Source organism: Perognathus longimembris, chromosome 7 (genome assembly GCF_023159225.1).
Source record: "Perognathus longimembris pacificus isolate PPM17 chromosome 7, ASM2315922v1, whole genome shotgun sequence".
NCBI classification, from domain to species: domain Eukaryota; kingdom Metazoa; phylum Chordata; class Mammalia; order Rodentia; family Heteromyidae; genus Perognathus; species Perognathus longimembris.
In genome coordinates, this window is record NC_063167.1 from 56,278,780 (window position 1) to 56,301,171 (window position 22,392).

The window sequence follows — 22,392 nt, forward strand, 5'->3', positions numbered from 1 at the left end:
TTCAAATACATTAACCTAATTTGATATGGCAAATTTTCACTGCCCTGCAAGGTTGAAGAATAAAATGCTTCCATTTTCATGCTGTGTTTCCATTAGAAGACATAAAATACTATATTTTGACACATTTATTTATTTACTGATTATGCATCTGAAGTTCACCATGCCTGTTTGTGAAGCAGGTAAAGGAATGTCATATACTTCAATCTAATTTTAACTTAAAAACATACCTTTGTTTCTGTCATTTGAGAAATTATCTTTTTACATTGGAAAACAGAATAGATGCAGTAAATAAAAGTGTAGGTTGTTTTGGTAGAAACTGACATTCAGAAAAATTCACAGAATGGTAGAATGTATTTATTCAATTCTTTATTTTACCTCAAAAATTTTCATCCAGTTTGCAGAAAAACAAGTTTATTCAAAGTACAACTTTTTGTTATAATAGCCATTTCACTTTTCCTTTTTCATATTCTGTCACTTCTTTCTCTTATGCTCTGCTTTCTGTAACAGAGCTCATTACCAAGGTGGTAGGGGACTCGTTTCAAAGGCAACATGCGTCACAAAAATATCAAGCCATGGTTTCCTTCAGGACATTCGTATATTTCATGTGTTAGAAAAGAAAATCTTTCCTTGGGCGCAGTGATATCACTCCTGAGAAACCAATTACTTTCCAAATATCTGCAGTACTATTTTTGACATAATTAACTATGTCATGTAGGAAAACACACTATAGATATGTGGTATATAATCTTACCTAATAATCTACAGTTCTCAAGATGTAAACTGAAAAACTGATTTAATGTACAACTACCAAGGAGCTAGTAACTTTATATTAGGATTAGTGATATTTATATACTGGTCCTCCACAGCCTGGGGTTTTAGTTTCTTTGCAGTTGTAATTCTCCATAGTTCTCCATGTTTACCTTAAACATCCAAAACAACAAGGGACGTTTTTGAACAATCTATAATACTCCTCTTGAATCTGGAAGAAGAAAGAGAAAAAAAATGTTACATGTAATAATGATAAATGCATCAAATTACTACAAAGTCACAATAAATTAGCATATTTGGTTTGTTAGAGCCTTATAGCTTTTTGTATATTGGAATAGGCTCTAGTAAATATGTGCTATAATTACATACCTAATGGGAAGTATTTTTTAAAAAAACCTATTATTTCCCCTATGAACAAATAATGTCCTGATCATTTTACCAAAAGTGCGCTGTGCTTAGGCACTAAAAGCAGAAGTCATCAGTCTGGTAGAGTAAGAATTTCCTATCAACTGTAGTGTTGTCCAGAAATCATCATAACAAGAAAATGCTTACCTTTCTGGATAAAACACAGAGGAATAAGAAAATGAACATTCCCTGGAAGGCATTGCTGACAGTGAAGAGGTAAGCGGTCACCACGGAGGCATGGACCACATGCAGAACCCCAAAGATCCATGTGGTGCCAAGGAGGAAAAGGAGAGCAAGAGCTCCTCTTGCACAAGACCTAGAATATATTTTAAATGTTTTCGTTAAGAAAAACATGCATTGCTGGGTACCAGTGGCTCACGCCTATAATCCTAGCTACTCTGGGGACTGAGATCTGAGGATTGAGGTTCAATGCCAGCCAGGGTAAGTCTGTGAGGCTCTTATCTCCATTTACCTACCAGAAAACAGGAAATGGCTCTGTGGCTCAAAGTGGTAGATCGCTAGCCTTAGGCCAAATAAGCTTAGGGACAGCACCAGCCCAGGCCGAGTTCAAGCCCCAAAACCGATTTAAAAAAAAAAAAAATCATGTTCTATGTTCCCCTCTAAACTCCTCAAGTTAGGTGAGAGAAAATTTTTGTGCAATCAAGAAAACTACAGCAACCACGAATGACTTGGAAACTGATAAACTGTGCTAGAGTTGGATGATACTGGGACAAGGAGTCTTCGGAAATCATGGCCCTATAAGGAACATATGGCATTTTAAAAGGAATGACTTAATCTTAAAATATGTTATCTGTGATTCTGGGTTCATGTGCACTGATTTCAGATCTAATATGTCAGCAAGGAAATCTTCCATGTGGCTGGAGTCAGTATGTGTTTCCTGACGTCAAAGCAGGCTTCTGTGTTCCTTTTAGGGTTAGTAGTGAAGAAGCTGTAGGACATAAAACCAGCCTTGTGGTTTACTTCTTGCTTTTGCAATGCAGTTACCTCAGATACAAGTTTAATTTTTTTTCTTTCTTTTTTTCCAGTCCTGGGGCTTGAACTCAGGGCCTGATCACTGTCCCTGGCTTCTTTTTGCTCAACTTGAACCACAGTACTACCTCTGGCTTTTACTGTTTATGTGGTGCTGAGGAATGGAACCCAGGGCTTCATGCATGCTAGGCAAGCACTCTACCACTAAGCCATATTCCCAGCCCCTCATTTTTAATTTTTTTGACTTTTTTAAAGTGTTTAGTGGATTGGATATTGTAGATTATTTTATTTTTTTCCTTATTGTCAAAGTGAAGTACAGAGGGGTTACAGTTTCATATGTAAAACAGTGAGTAAATTTCTTATCCAATTTGTTACCTCCTTCCTCATTCCCCCCTGCCTCCCCTTTCCCTCTCCCCCCATGAGTTGTACAGTTGTTTACACCAAATGGTTTTATAAGTAATTGCTTTTGGTATCGTTTGTCTTTTTATTATTTGTCTCTCAATTTTGGTATTCCCTTTTCCTTCCTTAGTTCTAACACACATATATACAGTATCCAGGGCACTCAGATGAGATACAGTGATAGAGGGGGGAAAACCCCAGAAAGGGAACACAAGAGGAAAAAAAAAAGAAAAAAGTGTACCGTTTCACATGGCATGTTGCAACAATGATATACCACTTGTTTATATAACGTGGAGTTCATTTCACTTAGGGAATAATTAGTACATGTTTAGTTAGGTTAGGCATAGCAGAAAATCACAATAGCCCAATAGCTAAGCCCATATGAACACATAAGATGATGCTAAGTGAAACGAACTCCACGTATGGAAACAAGTGGTATACCATGTATAATGTTTTAAGAGTTTGGAGTTCTTAAAAAATTGAAGGTATTTGTTTCCCTGTCAGGGAACCAAAAAAAGAAAATTGAAGGAAGAACACACACACACACACACACACACACACACACACACACACGCACACACACACACAGAGTCTCAAACATATTTTCCACTGATTGTCAGGTGGCTTTAGGTAAAATAACAATCCTTCTTCATGAAGACATAGCCTAGAAAATAAAGCAACTAAGTGATTTTTCTCTCAATCATTCAGTCCAACCATTCCTCACTGCAGAAGGCTTTTTTTTTTTAGCAGTATGACTCAGAAAAGGAGTCATTTCAACTTTATTAAAAATAGCACACTACGTGAAACTGTAAATGTTGTGGACTAAAAGAAAGCAATCGATCAAACATCTGCTAAATCCAAACTATAAATCTTCTGCAACGCACTGAAACTGCAAGACTGTTCCAAGCAATACAAACTGTCAGTTGTTTCCCACATTCCCTATAGTATACTTCAGATTTTCCTGAACAAACCACTTTCAAGTTCTCAATAAATCAGTTTAAGAAGAGAGGGTAAAGGAAAAAATGCCGTGGCAACATGTAAACTAGGAATTACAAGGGAGAAACATTTGCTAAGCTCAGAGCAATGCTTTACAAACTGAAAAACACCAATGCCTGTTTGGGCTCTAAAATTGCCATTATCTTAAAATAAACAAACAAACAAAAAACAGTAATCTCAAAATTCATTTGTACTTTAAGTAATAAAAGGTTTGTAGGTATTGCTTACTGGTAAAATGTTTGCCTGGCATGTGTGAAACCCTGGATTCAATCCTCAGAACAATAACAAAAAATGGTTAAAGATTTTCATTATTAAAATAAATGAACTTCTGTGAACACTTACCTTATATTCTCATAGCAACTAACTTCTGGCTTCAAGCCAGCAGTGTGACGAAAAACTTTGTATATGATAACTCCGAAAGCCAAGAGATTCACCTGGAGAAATATATTAGTTTCCAGAAAGAGATAATTCATGTAAATTAAATACACACAAATGCAATAAAAGTAAAGATTTAAATTAAACAGGATCCATAAATTCACTACATTTATATATACACACATATATACATGTATACACTTACATATTATATATGTGTGTATATATATAACAGACTATACAGAGTATTATATATTTTATATAACAGATTTCACTATATATGTTGTATATATAACATATGTTCATATAGAAACTTACTTGGCGGCTTGAGTAAATAAACTCTGTAGATGATTTTTACAATAAAACTGAAAATCATTCATTTACAGGCTAGGTCTTTATTTTGTAGATCAACACACAATTATTTATTTAGTCATTCACTTAACATGTATTTTTTGAGCACCTACCATGTGTTATCATCAAAAACACTGGGTAGCTACTGTAATTCCCACAATTTATTTGGTGATATTCTTAAGGTATAGGAAAGATTTCCATCCATATAATTGATTCACTAATTCATTTAATCCAATCTAGGAGATCTTTGTCCTTTCCCTTTCCCTATGGACAAAAATGTTCAGCATATAACAGATGCTTTTAGCCATCTATGGGATGGGTCTTCAGCTCTGAAAGAAAAATGGTCAACTCATTCTGACCATGGATATACCTGAAGAAAATCCTAAAGCTATGAATTCAGATGGAAATCATGTAGTCCAGGTTATAGAAATAATATCAGAAGGAAAACAATCTCCAAACCACATTATGGTTGTACCAAATGCAAAGGTAAGGTAAGAGTGAATGGCAGATATGAAGCACAGAAGGTAACCAGACAGAAGCAACACTGCTTGAAGAAAGTTGAAGTAATGGCTAGAGATGTGTAGTGTGGATGCTGTAGATCTATCCAAGATCCAGACAGCACAGGGATTCATAATAGATATTTTAATATCAGATTTTGGAAGCAGAAAAGTTTTCAGGTGTTATAATCACATCTATAGGCTGGCGAGTATGGAGTGCTGCTACAAAAGAATTATTATACACATTAAGATACATTTTGTCACACCTGTAATCTTAACTACTCAGGTGGCTGAAATTGAGGATTGGGGTTCAAAGCCAACATGAGCAGGAAATTCCATGAGACTCTTACCCCCAATCAACTACCAGAAAACCAGAAGTGGCTCTGTTGTTCAAAGTGGTCCCACAAAAAAGCTCAGGGACAGCAACTAGGCCCTGAGTACAAACCTTATGGCTGATATATATATATATATATATATATATATATATATATATATATATATATATATATATATATAATCATGTATATATGTATATAATATGTATATACATATATATATATATATACTTGATTTGGAAAACATCAAATCTTAAGGAAAAAATCATAGTCACTTTTTAAGAGATGAATATAATTGTAGATAATTGTGTTTGTAGATAAATCTCTCAACCCCTTAGAGAATTTATTCTGTAAAGAAAATCTCAAAGGAATTTAGATAACTAGACCAATCACTTCAATTGCTATGCTAAAAAAATTAAATGTATTTTTCTTTTATATAGGACTTCTAGATATTTCATCCAAATATCTTTACAGATTCCCCCCTCCGACCCAGACTTAGCCTCAGAAACTTTCACAATGAAATAAATGCTTGTAGAAACATTATGATATCAAATTTTATTTATATCTCATATTATCAACAGAATAATGCACATGCAGAGTTTAATGTTCTTACATTGTAAAAAGTAGTTTTCCTTCTTTTTCTATGTTCTTCGGAAAATTTCAAGGCATACTTGCAGTGTCAGAAGAGTAAATGAATGTGTATTATAAACATATGGATATATTCTAAAGTAAACATACTAACAATATAAATATTACAATTAATAATATAAATATTACAGAAACATTAACCATTTGTTGACTGTATTTTATTATTCCAAACAGGTTTTTCAAAATGACAGGTTTTGAAATGACAGCAGTTAAATGTATTCCTTAGTTAAATATTTCTAATAATTTGGGAGTCTATAGTTATAGTAAACTTTTCTATATGCTAATTAGTTTTATATAGCGTCTCAGAATGACATTTCATAATTATAAAAAAGCAGTATGACATTATGGGTCAGAGAACTTAATATTGTCACTTCTTCATGGAGATTCTTTGCAATGAATCTCAGAGCAATTAAGGGTTTAGACTTTTTAAAAATAATTCCAGCTGTCCACTCTTCTAATTATATGATTAATTAATTCTAATTACAGTAATTCTTATAAAATACTTTGGCAATTGTGGTGGGAAGATAAAGTATATTTAATTGATTTAGTTGACAGTTTCAGTCTATTCATGTGTCCCAATAATTAGATGAAATGGTAACTTAATAATATTTAATTTTATACATACTATTTAATGATTACTAAAGAGGGATAGTTAGTATTTTCTAATAGCCATGGTTTCTTATAATATTGAAGACAATTACACTTAATTTTATAACTACATATATATATGTTTTCAAATTTCAAAGTAAATTCAAATTTAATAAGTATAAATAATATAATCTTAGACATTGTAGGTTTGAAAATCATCAAATAGTTTTTACAAGATATTTATTTTAAACTTGTTATTACAACAAATATAGAGCTGTTGGTAAAATAAATTATTGCAGAATCTATCTCTAGACCCATAAATTTTCCAGATAAGTAGATAATTTAATATAATTTACTGAAAAGTCTTTGAGTTCTATTTTTAATAACACAGACTTTGAAAAGTACTTTCTCATACTGACTGATGTCTCAGGGAAGTGCATGTACATTGTTCATAGCTCTTCTGTGTCATATGATAAAATAGTGAATAGGGAAGAAGGAATATTCCCTGGGGGTAGCTGGAAAGTTCATTGTTCCTGTGAAGAGGGAAAATGTTTAAATACTTATAAAAATCAGGTGCTGTAGGAAAGTGGAAGACTGTTATTTCAGAAGCTCATGTTTTTTTCCAAAAGTAAGTATAAAAGAGATAAAAGCATTTTATAAGTTTATATGCTTTTTCCCCTTTCTTTCCCTTTTTCCTTCTTTTCTTTTTTATCTCTCTTCATGTTTCTCTTGTCCCTCCCTTCCTTCCTCCCTCCCTTCTCCCTACTTTCTTCCTTTCAACAGTTCTAGGGCTTGAACTCGAGGCCTGTCTCTGAGCTTTCTGGCTCAACGTTTAGGTTCTGCCACTTGAACCACAACTTCACTTATAGCTTTTTGGTGGCTAACTGGATTAGATTCTCAGGGACTTTCCTGCCGAGGCTGGCTTCAAACCATGTTCCTCACCCTCCTGAGTAGCTAGGATTGTGGTCATGAGATACAAGGGTCTAGCATGGTTTTATATAATAAAAAAAAAATGCAACACATTGATTTCCTTCATTATATAGTAATAACATACATGTGTTGTTCAGTTTTGTTCAAGTGTCAGTTTATTGAGATAATAGTGTAGTCTTGATACATTCATGCTAATTTAAAAAACTGACATGATTTTTTGTTTTCATAGACTCTATTAAGAAAAGAGATAGTAAACTAAAAGTATAATGATACTTATAAACCTACTTATACACACACTGTGCTATTTATTTATAATTTGGACTATTGGAGGAGTCTAAATAGAGGTGGATTAGATTTCCTAGGACTTTCAAAACAAAATAGAGGTGGGTTAGATTTTTCCGAACTTCCCAAACTTGATGACTTATAATGCATCAACAGAAAAAAAGAAAGAAGTGGAGAAGATAATATATGAAAGAAAAACACCTGGATAAAACTCTATGATGTTTGATGGAGATGAGGAAATGGTTTGCCTTTGGAAGAAGAGCTGAAGAAATGGAGCAACTTGAGATGTAATGGCTGAAGTAGGTAAGATAAAACATTGCTTAGATTTTACCTGATGTGCAATGATGTTTAGTATATCCTTTCCATCAGGAACCACTTATGGATGATAGGTCTTTTTTTCAAAGAGCCAACTATATAGTGGAGGAAGTATGGAGTCTATGGACAAGGGCAGTACGAATTCAGTAAGTGGCCTGCCATAGTTGGTATAGCAGATTGAAAGAACATAGGTGACATTACTCTATAATGTGATTTCTAGACCAGCTTTGAAAGTCAGTATTGATAGAGGAGGACAATAGAGAGAAAATATTGGGCTTGTTATGCTCATTCACTGCCTAGGTGCTCAGGTCCAAAGTTCCAAGTATTATCTACTCCAAGTCCTTAGCTGATTGCACTTGGAAATGTGCATTGTGAGATAAAAATGTCAATAGTTAAAACTGCTGATTTTTCTCTAAATAGGCAAGTTTTGCTGTGACCTTTCCTATTTTAAAGCCTACTTTTCTTATTCTTATAGTTTATCTTGTTTAGCCTTTAGCATATTTTCTCCCTCTATTTCAAAGTATTTTCAGAATAAGACATTCTGCCAATGTTCACAGTCAGTCCCTGAAAGAGGCCACCATGATGTTCCCCCATGAATTTCTCCGGAAGCTTGCTCACTGATCTCTGCAGTACTGGTCTTCCTCTGATCTATCTTACCATATTTTTCAGACTGATCTCTTTAAACTGCATGTGAGACCATTTCTGTGTTCAGCACCCTCCAATGGCTGTCTCATCAGGAGTTGTTTTTTTTTTTTTTTTTACAAGTTCTCAGCTCTGTGAAATGTAGCATTTGCTAGACTTCTTCCGTCAGATCTGCTCCATCCTTGACTGTCACATTCCACTTAATATGGTTTTTCGTTACTCCTCCCTCAGCACCAGAAGTGTGCTACCAAGCAAATGTATGTGCTGGACTCTGAAAGTACCATCCTATCACTCACTCCCTCACCACCTTGGTTTTAATGACACTTTATACACATAGTGCTTTGAGAACAGACTTTTAAAAAAAGCTGAAGTCAAATGGTAAACATCATAACCCCAGTTCAGTTCTGAGGAATTAAGGAAGTATAAGTATTATCTATTTGGACAACTGCAAAGTGTTGTTCTCTTGGTAAGTTTAGTTCCTAAAAACTGAAAAAATGATCTCTCCTAGGCAAAATTAAGTCAGGATTTTCAGAGCCTTCTTCTTGACTAAATGTAGACTTGTACAGTCTCTTGGTAGAGATTAGTTAGGGAGGCCACTAAGTTCCCTGATATCTGACCTGTCTAAGAATCTGGTCAGATTTCTGATATCTCAAGCTGATATCTGGTCTTCTTTTAGCAAGTTTGTTAAGAAGCCAGTTTTATTAAAAATCTACTCTTAATGTCTCTTCTTAAAAATTATGAAATTAAAGTGGGACTGCTCAATACCTTATGTATGTAACTGTAACCCCTCTGTACATTACTTTGAGAATAAAATTAAATTAAAAATATGCCATTACTTTCATTCTTTTGCTATAAATCCCCAGCTGTCCATTGCTTTCAGAATTAAGCAAATTTCTCACTTTTGCCATGGTGTTGACTATTATTTTGTAGTTGTGAGTCTTTCTTGCCATTTAACAAATATCAGAACAAATTTTGTAAGAATATTAATAATCTTTTAAAATTAGAATAGTTTGCTTCAGTTGCCCCAAATTTACTTAGTATTATATTACTATGACTCATGATCCAGCTACACTTACTATATTTATTAATTACTACTTTTATACTGGTAGCATTCTCCCTTCATTAGAAAAGTATATGTAACCTTAAAGTCTTTCTTGATAGAATGATAAAACATATGTAAAAAAAACATATGTAAAAAAGAGCATATAAAAGTTATAGGATTTTATGTATTTAGAAATGGTATCATGTTAAAATTCTGTGTAGCATTTTAGTGTGCTGGTAGGGCTTGAACTCAGGGCCTATGTACTTTCCTTGGGCTTTGTTACTCAAGGCCACCACTCTACTGGTTAAGCCACAGCTCATCTTCTGGCTTTCTGGTGGTTAATTGGAGATAACTGTCTCTGATTTTCTTCCTTGAGAACTCAGGCCTAGAAGCTAATAGTAGAGTAAAAGCTCTGAACAGGACCAGGTGCTTGGCTAACGTGATACATTCTGTGTGTGTGTGTGTGTGTGTGTGTGTGTGTGTGTGCGCTTAAAACTTTTTTTTTCTTAATTTGTATTGTCAAGGTAATGTGCATTTCTTGTCAAACTTGTTACATCATCCTTCCCTGCTCCCCAATTAGGCCCCAACTACCCCAGTTGTACAGTTGGTTTACTACATATTGTTTTGTAAGTATTGCTGTTGCATTGGTTCCCCTTTCACCCTTTGTCTCATCATTTTGAAGTTTCCTTTCCCTGCCTTAATTCAGACAAACATATAAAATACCAACGGTACCATAATAAAATACAATGACAACAGGGGCTAAAACTTAGGGAAGATAAACAAAATAAAAAGGAAGTAATTTCACATAATGTGTTAGAGATAACAACAGTGATAAACTGTTTGTTTTCATAACTTGGAGTTCATTTTGCTTAGCAGCTATTGAGCTATTGTGAACATGATACAAGTCTTTTTTTTGGTCAGTCTTGGGGCTCAAACTGAGGGCCTCAGCACTTGAGCCACAGCACCATTTCTGGATTTTTCTGTATATGTGATGTTGAGGAATCCAACCCAGGGCTTCATGCATGCTACACAAGCACTCTACCACTAGGCCACAGTTCCAGCCCTCCACATGGTACATTCTTGTAAGTGCCATGCACTAACCGCGCTAACCGATTGCGCCACTGGAGTTCCACACATGGTACATTCTTAAATAAAAAAGACATCATTATTTTATCATCTAGGTTACTTTGATTATTTATCTCTAATTTTTAGTGCTACTAAAGTAACCAATTTTCTTTTAATTTTAGTGTGAAGGTGATGTACAGAGAGTTACAGTTACATAAGCCAGGTAATGAGTTCATTGCCTTTTGTATACAAGGCAACCACTTTACCACTAGGCCATATTCCCAGCCTGTTCATTGCCTTTTGAACAGTATCACCCCTCCCTCATTCTCTCCCAGTTTTCCCCCTCCTGACTTCTCTCTCCCCGAAACTGGATAGTTCATTTCCGTTTCCAAAATAGTGTCTAGTGGGTTTCACTGTCCAATTGGCTCACCTTTTTTTGGCCATTTCTGTGATTCCCCTTCCCCTACCCAAATCACATAAACTTATAGGCAAGACAAAAGGGACAGAAATGTAAACAAACAAACAAACAGATAAACCAGTAACAGAAGGCAATAAACCAAAGAAGAAAGGAAAGAAGGAAAACAGAACCTCAAGCAGTGCAATAAAAATCCTCTAACTTTGGAGTTCATTTCCATAAGCATCACTGTATATGATCTTATGCACATAGATACTGTACCTTATGATCCTCTCCTAAGAATATTCTCCATTTTTCCTTGCTGTGTGGCTGTTTAGACTTCTGTTTAATCATGCCCATGTGTACTTATTTGTCTCTTACTGTCCATGAGGTTTTCTTACAGATTTTATAGGCACATTCTAATTATTACAACTGAAGGAAAACATGTGTCTTATGTGTCTCTTTGTCTGGCTTACGTCTCTTAGTATAATTTTCCAAGCCTCTCCATTACCTTAAAAATGGGGCAATGTCATTCTTTCTGGTAGAAGCATATAATTACATTATGTATAAATACCACATTTTCTTGATCCATTTACCCACTTCAGGGGCATCTTGGTTGATCCCTTATCTTGGCTGTGGTAAACAATGCTGCAGTGAACATGTTCATGGTGATGGCATTAGTGTAACCTAACTTGTGGTCAAGTGGACAGATGTCCATAAGTAGGGTTGCTAGGTCATATGGAAGATCATGTTTAGTTATATGAGGAACTGCCATATTGCTTTCCAGAGTGGTTAAGCAAGTTTACATTGCCACCAACTATGTAGTAACATTTCCTTTGGCCCCCGTCTCCATGAGCATCTGTTATTGTTAGTTTTCTTGGTAATGGTCATATTAACTAGGGTGAAATAGATGGAATCTCTGTGTTGTTTCCTAAACTTCTTTCTGTTTTGTTAATTACTTCAAATTACAAATTGTATGTTTTGTTGATTCTATTTTCTGTCTTTAATTCATTTATTTCTGACTTAATTTTAATGATTTGGGGTTGGGCTTGTTCCTCATTGTTGAGGAGTTTCAGGTGCATCATTAAATTGTTGTTTTATGATTTCTCCAATTTTTTAAAATTTTCAAAGTAATATACAATGGGGTTACAGTTTCATACATAAGGCAGTGAGAACATTTCTTATCAAACGTCTTACCTCCTCCTCATTTTTCTCCTACCTTTCCCCCTCCCCTGCTCTCTCCCCACTCTCCTCCAAGGTGTGCAGTTGGTTTACAGCATAGTCTCTTTTAAGTATTGCTGTTGCATTGGTTTACCTTTTCTCTCTCCATTTTGGTGTTCCCCTTCCCTAGTTCCAGTAAACAGTACCCAGTATACAAAAGTCAGTTACAGTGATATCAGGGGGAAAACCGTGGGGAAGAAAGACAAGAAAAAGGTATAATTTCATATGGTACATTGAAAATAAAAAAAAAAGGTCAACCATTTATTTCCAAATCTTGTAGTTCATTTCACTTAGCATCATCTTATATGATCATATGTACATTGCTAATGAGCTGCTGTGCTCCTCTGCTAGGACTATCCTAGATAAGTACTATCCTAGACAAGTACTAATTATTTCCAATGAATGAAACCATAGAGTCCATGTATCTTTGGGTCTGGCTCACTTCATTTTGTATGATTTTTTCCAAGTTACTCCATTTCCTCATGAATGGGGCCAAGTCCTCGATGTAAAAGTAGATACCCTGAAAACATTGCAGGAAGGAATAGAACACTTGGTCTCCTTGGCATAAGTCAAAACCTCCTTAGTAAAGGCCCCCAAACACAGGAAATCAAAGAAAGGCTTGACAAATGGGATTGCATCAAACTGCAGAACTTCTGCACAGCAAAGGATATCTCTTACAAGATAAATGGAAAGCCATCAGACTGTTAGAAGGTCTTCACCCATAGAACAGACAAGGGCCTCATATCTAAAATACACTTAGAACTCAAAAAATTAAGTTCCCCCCCAAACAAATCCTCAAAGAAACAACTACCCCCCCAACAAATGGGCTAAAGAGAGACTTCTCTGAAGAGGAAATAAGAATGGCCAAGAGGCACATGAAGAAATGCTAACATCACTGGCCATAAAAGAAATGCAGATCAAAACAACATTGAGATTCCACTTCACCCCAGTAAGAATGTCCATTATCAAGAAAACGAATGACAACAGATGCTGGTGGGGATGTGGCCAGAAGGGAACCCTACTATACTGTTGATGGAAATGTAAACTTGCTCAACTACTCTGCAATGTGGAGGTACTTCAAAAGGCTAAAACATGGAGCTCCCCTATGCCTCAACCCCACTTTTGGTCATTTACCCAATACATCACAAACAAGACCATACTAAAACTACAAGCACAACTATGTTTATTGCAGCACAATTTACCATTGCTAAAATATGGAACCAATCCAGATGCCTCTGAGTAGATGAATGGATCAAGAAAATATGGTATATATACACAAGGAAATTGTGTGTTAATTTTTCTTAAATAACATAAACATTTGAATTTTCATTCTGATCTCTTCAGTGATGCACTGGTAATTCAACAATGTGTTATTCATTCTCCATGAGTTACAGACATTTCTATGGCAGCTTTTAGTATTTTTAGTGTAGATGTCTGTTAAGTCTAGTTAGTCTACACAAATGTTTAGTTCTGGGGTTTCTCTGTTGAATTTTTGATGGGCTGATCTAACCAGAGGTGACAGTGGTGTGTTAAAGTCATCGGGTTTGGATCTATGTCTTTTTAGGGGATAGTGCTGGTTTGATGAAATTGTGTGCTCTGGCATTTTGTGTATAGTTGGTGTATAGATGTTTAAAATTGTTATAGCTTCCTGTAGGAGAGATCCCTTTATTAGTGTGTAACATCCTTCTTTGTCTCTTCTCACTAATTTTAATTTGAAATCTATTTTATCTGATATTATCGGGGCCACTTATGGGGGCTTTTTGCTTGATAGATTTTACTTCAGCCTTTCACTTTCAGAATATGTTTGTTTTGGGGCAAGATGTGTCTCTTAAATACAGCAGATGGAAGGATCTTGCTTTCTGATCCAACTAGTCAATCTGTGTTGTTTAATTGTAGAATTAAGTCCATTAATACTGAGAGTTAGGACTGAGAAATGTTTGGTAATTGCTGCCACATTACACAACTTCTTAAGGATATTCCTCATCATGTATTACTACATTTATCTGATTTGCTGGTACATGGCCATTTCGCTGCCAATATCATATTCTTGTTGGTTTTCTACATTAAATAGTTTTTCTAATGTTGGTTTTCTGGAGATAAATTGTTTCAATTTTGCAATGATGTGGAAGGTTTGTATTTGTTCCTTAGTTATGAATGATAGCTTAGGTGGGTACAATATTCTTGGTTGGTAGTTGTTTGTCTTTAAGGTGTAGCTTAACTCATTCCAGGCTTTCCTTGTCTGACAAATGTATAGGTATATGGTTTGCTTTTCCTTTATAGGTAATTAATCTTTTCTTCCTGTCAGATTTAAGGATCTTTACTTGTTCTCTATTGATCCTGTGCAGATTACAATTTGTCAGTGGGATGTTCTGTTCTGTTCTGGTCTATTTGGGGTTCTAAAGGCTTCATGTATGTATCTGAATGGACCTGCCATTTAGATGTTCATGAAGTTCTCTGCTACAATTCCATGAAATGTATCTCTTATCCCTTTAGCTTATTTCTGTTCACCATTCTCTATACCCGTTAGTCTTAAATTAGGACTTGTGAATGAGTCCTGAAGTGCTTGTAAGGACAGTCCTTGTTTCTTAGATTTATTCTGGATCATTTTCTTATAGAGAATGAATTAATGACTTATGAATGAGCTTTCATTAATTTCCATCTTTTTTTGAAACAGTTTTAGAATACCAACTAAGTGCCCATACTATTTTAATAGAGATAAACAAGACAGAAACTTTAGATAGAAATAAAGGCGCTCTGAAATTCATGGCTGCATTTTAGAAAACAGAAAAGAATGACAGAAAACAAGTTATACAAAGCCACAAACACTTAACCTTTGGAAAAAGCAATATTTTAAGTGATGTGTATTATTAAATTAATATATGCATTAATTAAATATGCTTCTTAACTTCAGTTTGTAAAAATTTAGCATACTTTCTGTTGTTTGACAGGATTTAAATTTTAAGTGTCATTTTTGTAAACAAAAATTTAAATGCATGAGCCAGTGACAGAGTGAGAGCTAAATGAAGGACTTAGACCTACATGTAAATTGAACCCTAGGATTTCAAATTCAGACTTCAAAATGAAGCATCCCAATCAATCATTTTTCTTTTCTTAGCCTTTTCTCAATAATTGATGAAACTATATATATGCTGATGTCAGATCTCACCAAAAAGAATGAGAAAATTTCTCTTACAACACTTTTAGACCTTTAACTTTTCATGTATATCAAATGAAATCTGGCTCATTTAAGAATGTGCCATGACCACAACCTACATACCCTTCCAAATAGTTTTATTACCTTTAAATTAACTCCTCATGACAAACTTGCTTCTGCCATGAGCATAGACAGATTTTTACCAGTGGACCAAGTGACAGGACAGAACAAAGACATTCATTTTCAGACCTTAGATCACTGTTCAAAGAAGAAAGCAATTAATCAACTGAAGTCACAGAATCAAAAACCATACTCTGTTAATTGTCCATGACTCATATTTGAGTCAAGTATAAGGTTTTGCCTTCCATTTTGTCTTCTGTTGATCACTTCTTTAAATACTCTATTTTTAATGCTAATTTCATATAGTATCATAAAAGTTTGAATGTATGGTAAGCATAACAATATTCTTCCACCAAACACATGATGAAAAGGCAAGTTTGTATCTAGAAATAAGGTTACCAATTTTATGATAAGGAGATGATCTTAAATCATCCCTTTGGGACCAATTTAGTAATATCAGTACTTAATGCTGAACTAATTGGGCAGATGAGATTAAGTGGAGCCTAAGTGAAGAGGAGACACAGAAAGTTAAAGCATGAGAAGGCTTTAACAGTTGTTACTTTGAAGACAAATGGGTCATGTGTTAGAGACCTTGAGGGATGTGACAAACTGAGAATGAAACTTAACAAGCTGCCGGATCATACTGTTTAATATCCAAGATAGAAATGGGCTCTCAGTTCTACAAACACCTGGAAATAAGTTTGGTCAACAACCTGAAAACATGGGAAATGAATTCTCACCCAGAGTCTTCAAAATAGTTGATATTTTATACTTAGCACTATTCAGAAGAGCCAGCTGAGTCATATCATATCAAAACTGGTCTATGGAACTATGTGATGATACATTTTGTATTGTCTTAAGCTGCTAAGCTGTGTGAATTTGATGTAGCATCTATAAAGGGGAGAAAATATGGAAATCTACATGTATATGTCCATTGATACATGTATTATATATATACTTTATATAAACATTGAGAATATATAATGAGCTATCTTATAATGTTTATTATTTTAGCCAAAATATTCCAATACATAATAAATATTTCTTCAATTATTAAATACAAGTGTTTATTACTGATGTCCCATATTTTTAAAGTATAAAGATTCCTTGTTTATTTGGATGATACTTAAGTGCTTCTTTTTTTCTTTTTCTTTTCCTTTTTTGTAGTCCTGGGGCTTGAACTCAGGGCCTGGGAGCTTTCCCTGAGTTTCTTTTTCCTCAAGGCTAATGCTCCATTAATTGAGTCACAGTGCCAATTCTTGCTTTTTTTCTGAGTAGTTCATTGGAGATAAGAGTCTCGCAGACATTCCTGCCTGGGCTGGCTTTCAACTTTGATTCTCAGATCTCAGCTTTTGGGAAAGCTAGGATTACAGGCATGAGCCACTGGCACCCAGCTCTTCTTAAAGTAAACATCTAGCACAGTGGACCTATAATCCCAGCTACTTGGGAGGATATTGGTAGGAGGATTGCTATCTAGGGTGGCCCTGGGCAAAAAATGCGAGACCCTATCTAAACAGTAACCTAGAGCAAAAAGGGATGACAGTGTGGCTCACTTGGCAGAGCACTTGCTTGGAAGGCTCATGGATATGAGTTCAAACACCAGTCCTGCAATATGTACATATGTGTATAAAGATGAATTATAAATGACAAATGTCTTCCCTTTTAGGAAAGCATAAATTCAGTTTGTATTTTCAAGTACATACCATCTTTTCTCTTGTATAATATTTTCATTCATAGAACTTCCAGATATAATCAACACAAATAAATCATGCTAATATAGTTAAATTTGAGAAATATAATAATTTAATAAAAGCAGGGCTGGGGATATAGCCTAGTGGCAAGAGTGCCTGCCTCGGATACACGAGGCCCTAGGTTCGATTCCCCAGCACCACATATACAGAAAACGGCCAGAAGCGGCGCTGTGGCTCAAGTGGCAGAGTGCTAGCCTTGAGCAGGAAGAAGCCAGGGACAGTGCTCAGGCCCTGAGTCCAAGGCCCAGGACTGGCCAAAAAAATAAATAAATAAATAAATAAAAGCAGGTTTCATATATGACTTAAGTTAATCTAGCATATCCTCTACTTTTCATAGCTTTCAAATTCATCCTTTATCTTTATTTTAATTAGGGACAGTTATTTCTTAATCAAAATTCCCAAGTCTGTCTGCTCTCCTTGACTAATCTCTAGTAGTGTGGAAAGAGTCCACATAGGAAGAAGGCGATAGGCTTTCAGATACTCTAAATTTTGTAGAAATTGAACATATATGCATATCTCAAGGCTGATAAAATGCCCTAAACTCTGTAGTGGATGAAAGGACATTTGAAAGAATGGAGCCTAGCAAAGGCTATATCAGGACATGACATAACTCTTTCCACTGGAAAAACCCTTTGTGTGTCTGGTAAAACTCTTCTAGAAAAAAAAAAATTGTACTGGTACCTACAAAATACCTTTGGTTACTAAAGAAATGGCTAGAAATAAAATATGTAGTTTAGATATTTAATAGCATTAGTGAAAATTTAGTACATTCATAGAAATGATGGTAGCATGGTATTCATTGACCTATTGTCAACTTGTGACGAAAATATTTTATCATGTATAACTACATGACATTGCTGGCACATGTCTCTCCCTGAACACTAAGAGCATCATCACTTGGTTCAGAATTAACAGTTTCAGGAATATGTACAGAGCTGAACAATAGCTCTCTGTTGAGGTCACCAACACCCAGCTCAGGAGGGAATGGACTGCAGAGAGATGTGAGTTTAGATTACAATTACATGAAAAGCAAAATATTAACTTGAAACACACTGAAACATCTAAAATATAATAGATTCAGGAACCTAAATATAACAGAGGAGATAATTTTAATAGGTCATTTTGAGATATTATAGTTTTCATGGTACTACACTTGTCTCTTGAGATTTATACTTTAGAAGAAAGTAGTGTTCTCCCACCAAGCATTGCCTTCTGGGATGCAACCGTAGAACAGTTGTTCTTAGATAATATAGCATTTTGTATGTGCTTTATAAGTATCTGGTTCAATGAGACTCAAGGTAATGATAAGTATATTTTTGAGCACCAATATTTTCATAGTGCTTTGTGACCAGCACTGGTTCAAGTCTTCTCTGTTCATTTAACCCTCACAACAACTTTAAGTGTTCTTCTATTACCATCATGTTATTATTATTGTGGATATCTTTGTTATTAGTATCAAATTTTTTCAAATTTATGACAACAGAAACATAAAAAGGTTAAATCACTGATCCAAGGTTATAGTTTTGAAGATGCAGAGCAAAATCTAACACCTATCAAACAGTTTATGCTCCAAGAACTTCACTAAACTACCATACTGCAGATGAAGGACCCAAGAAGGACACACATGCTGACACAGAAAACTCCAAGGTTTAGTTATGTAGATATTTATAAAACTACTATGATTACTTCATTTTTGAACTGGTTAAAATAGAAGTATGATCAGATCACATCTATAATCTTATCTGCTCTGGAGGTTGCTATCTGAGAATTGGGATTCAAAGCCAACCCAGGTAGGAAAGTTCATGATATTCTTATCTACAATTAATGGCCAAAGAAAGCTGGGTGTGGAACTATGGCTTAGGTGGCAGAAGGCTATTCCTGAGCACAAAAGCACATGGACAGTGCCCAGGCCCTGCACTCAAGCTTCAGAACTGGTGCCCCTGTGTGCATGCATACACACACACACACACACACACACACACACACACACACATACACACACAAAGAGTAGAAGGGTCACAGCTAGATATATGGTGCATTAACTGTTTGGAGTTCATTAAACCTGGTCAAGGTACCAAATGGTGAAATCTTACTATCGGTGAATTGGAATGAATATATTCCTCAAACAATCATCTTGTGTAGACAGCTATCCTCACTATTCCCCATTGTCAAATGAGCAAAGAACATAGTACAGTTTCATATCGTACTGAACAACCAGCAATTTTGTTGTTGTTTTTAGGTTGTATGATGTCAAAATAATCTGAATAAAGAACACTGTAGAATTCTGGTTCATATCTTTCTAGGGAAAGTATTATATTTAGTGCTTAAAACATAGATGACACCAGTGTCACTTCTTTTCCACATCAAATAGGGTCCCAGGAATGATGCAAGCTATTTTGAAAGGTATTTGGTCCTCATCTCTTTTGTTGTCATTAAATCCCCTACTATGTATGGATGCTTACTCTGTGGATGTTCATATCATGTTATGTGCTTTAGTAAAGTAATCCTAGTACAAGAATAAATTAGACTTAAGATGATTAAAAGTACATTATGGTTTAAAATTAACACTGACCATATAAAAAGGAGATAAATATCAAAACTAACATTTCCTTTTCTATTTGTAGAATGAGTTTACTTGCCTACTAGGTTGCAAGGACACATAGGAAAACTCCCTACACGGCAATCAGGTTAAAACTGATGAAAATTTAATACAATTTGATAAAATCTTATTCAGAACTGCCAAGTATTAGAAAGACAATGTGAAGTATGAATTTAGATTCCATTTTCATTTGTATTTAAAAATCATACAATACTCAGTTGAATGCATAATTTCTCTAAATTCAGTGATATATACTTCAAAATCTCTTTAAATAGACTAAACATAGAGCTACTGTATGACCCAAAAGTTCATTCCTGTACATTTATCCAATAGAACACAAAGAACACCACTCTAAAGCTACCAGCACAACCATGTTCACTGCATCAGTGTTTATCAGAGTTAAGATATAGAATTAACCCAGAGTCACTCAGTGGATGAATGGATCAAGAAAACATGGTATATACAATGGAATTCCACTTTTCCATCAGAAAGAATAATATTGCACCATTCCTAAGAAAATGGAAAGTATTGGAAAAAAATCATATTATGTGAAGTAAGCCAGAGCCAAAGAAACATAGTTTGCATGGTTTCCCTCATTTATCTTGGCTAGAATTATGGTAGCCTATAAATCTACAAGTAAACACAGAGTTTATATATATATATATATATTTGTATATGGATATATATGTATATACACACATATAGAACATTGTGACACACACACTAGTACATGATGAATTATTTAGGACTCTAGACATTAGACCTTCACACACTGAGGCCATGCATAGGAGTAGCTGACAACATCTCAATAGCGCATATGTTCATATAAAATAATACTTTATAAAATGAGCACCAAAAAAAGGAAATGAGATTTTTTTCTAGTTGCTGTTGTTGCTGCTGTTGCTGTTTTAGTTTCTTTTCCTTTTGTTTTGTTTATTGGTTTGTTTGTATTTGGGAGAGTATTTGGGAACATAACAAAGTTGGGACAAAGGGTGAACAAATACAATAGTGGTACTCACTAGACACTATGTGGAAAATGAACTGTGTATATTATGAGTGGGGATGAGAGAGAAAACTGAGAGATAAGGAATGGGACATGGTTCAAAAAGAATTGTACTCATTACTTGATTTATGTAACTGTAACCTTTTTGTATAGCACCTCTGCAAAAACAATAATAATTAAAATAAAATGAATTTAACTTGCTAATATAATTTATATTAGTAAATTAATTATGGTATCCTAAAATATCTGAAATGTGTTTGCTTGGGTTTCTGTTGTTGTTGTTGTTGTGGGGCTTGAATTCAGGGCCTAGTTTCTTTCTGAGCTTTTTTGGGTGCTTTTTATCACTTTGAAACAGTTACTTCTAAGAAATCTGTTTTAATGTTCTCTACTGAATGATCAGCTTAAAAATCATGGATGACCAAAGACAAAAAGTGTTCATCATGGTGATATACACTAACTGAAATAAAGTAAGAAAGATAAGATAGTGTCAAATTTAAGTGTATTCTTTATACACTAAGTACATCTCTCCCAAATTTTACTGTTCTAATTGCAATAATAAGGTTTTAGGAAATGGATATTAGAGCCTATAGTGAGGTATGTCTGACACACAGAGATGTGAACTATGGATATGTGATGTGTGTGTCTTTATGAGGTGGCAACTCTGGTAGTAACTAAAATCAAGCAGAAAAAGAAACTCAACTTACATTTATAGGTTTGTATTGATATAATAAAGGTATAATAAGAATTATATTTCAAAAATGTTATCTTAATGAAGTGCATATTAAAATAGGGTAAATATTGATATTTCATTCTTTTTTGTGTAATGTTGCTGAGGTTTGAACTCAGTGTCTAGTTACTGCCTCTCAGCTTTCTGCTCAAGGTTAGGATTGTACCACTTGCTTTTATTTTGGTGATCAATTGGAGATAACATTGACTTTTCTGTGCAGGCTGGCTTCAACTCACAATTCTCAGATCTCATCCTACTGGGTAGCTAGAATTATAGGTGTGAGCCACTGGTACCTCGCATGATATTTAATTCTTTACAAAATTTCAAATATGCATGTTATACAACATAAACATATAAAAACTAACAATTATGAACACACTTTCTATAAGAAAACATACAGTGATTGAAGTACTTTTTTTTTCTTTTTGGTCAGTTGTGGGGCTTGAACTTGGGGCTTAGGTTCTGTCCTTGAGCTCTTTATCCTCAAAGCTAATGCTCTACCACTTGAGACATGACTGTACTTTTGGCTTTTTGGTAGTTAATTGGATATAAGAATGTCATTGACTTTCCTGCCTGGGCTGGCTTTGAGCTGTGATCCTCATATCAGCCTCCCGAGTAACTAGAATTACAGGCATGAGCCATCAGAGCCTGTCTAATATAATTTTTAACAGAAGGAGCATTTAGTCAAATGGCTTAAGGATCACTATTTCATTTAACATGACAATTTTAAGAAAGCAACAGATGTATCTCTAAAATAACTAGAATAAATGAGTTCTAGAGCAACAATTCAAATTC

General features: G+C 34.8%; 1 protein-coding gene across 2 annotated transcripts in view; it reads right to left on the reverse strand.

Moving 5' to 3' along the window:
- Positions 1-349: 349 nt before the first annotated feature.
- Positions 350-22,392, reverse strand: part of Adgrl4 (adhesion G protein-coupled receptor L4) — a 123,252-nt gene continuing 101,209 nt past the window's right edge. For both annotated transcript variants that reach the window (XM_048351647.1, XM_048351646.1), the window contains 3 exons: positions 3,901-3,992; positions 1,321-1,489; positions 350-979 (listed from right to left, as the gene is read on the reverse strand). In XM_048351647.1, coding sequence (XP_048207604.1) covers positions 917-979; positions 1,321-1,489; positions 3,901-3,992 — 324 coding nt within the window. In that variant the 3' untranslated portion in view covers positions 350-916. The remainder of the gene's footprint in view (positions 980-1,320; positions 1,490-3,900; positions 3,993-22,392) is intronic.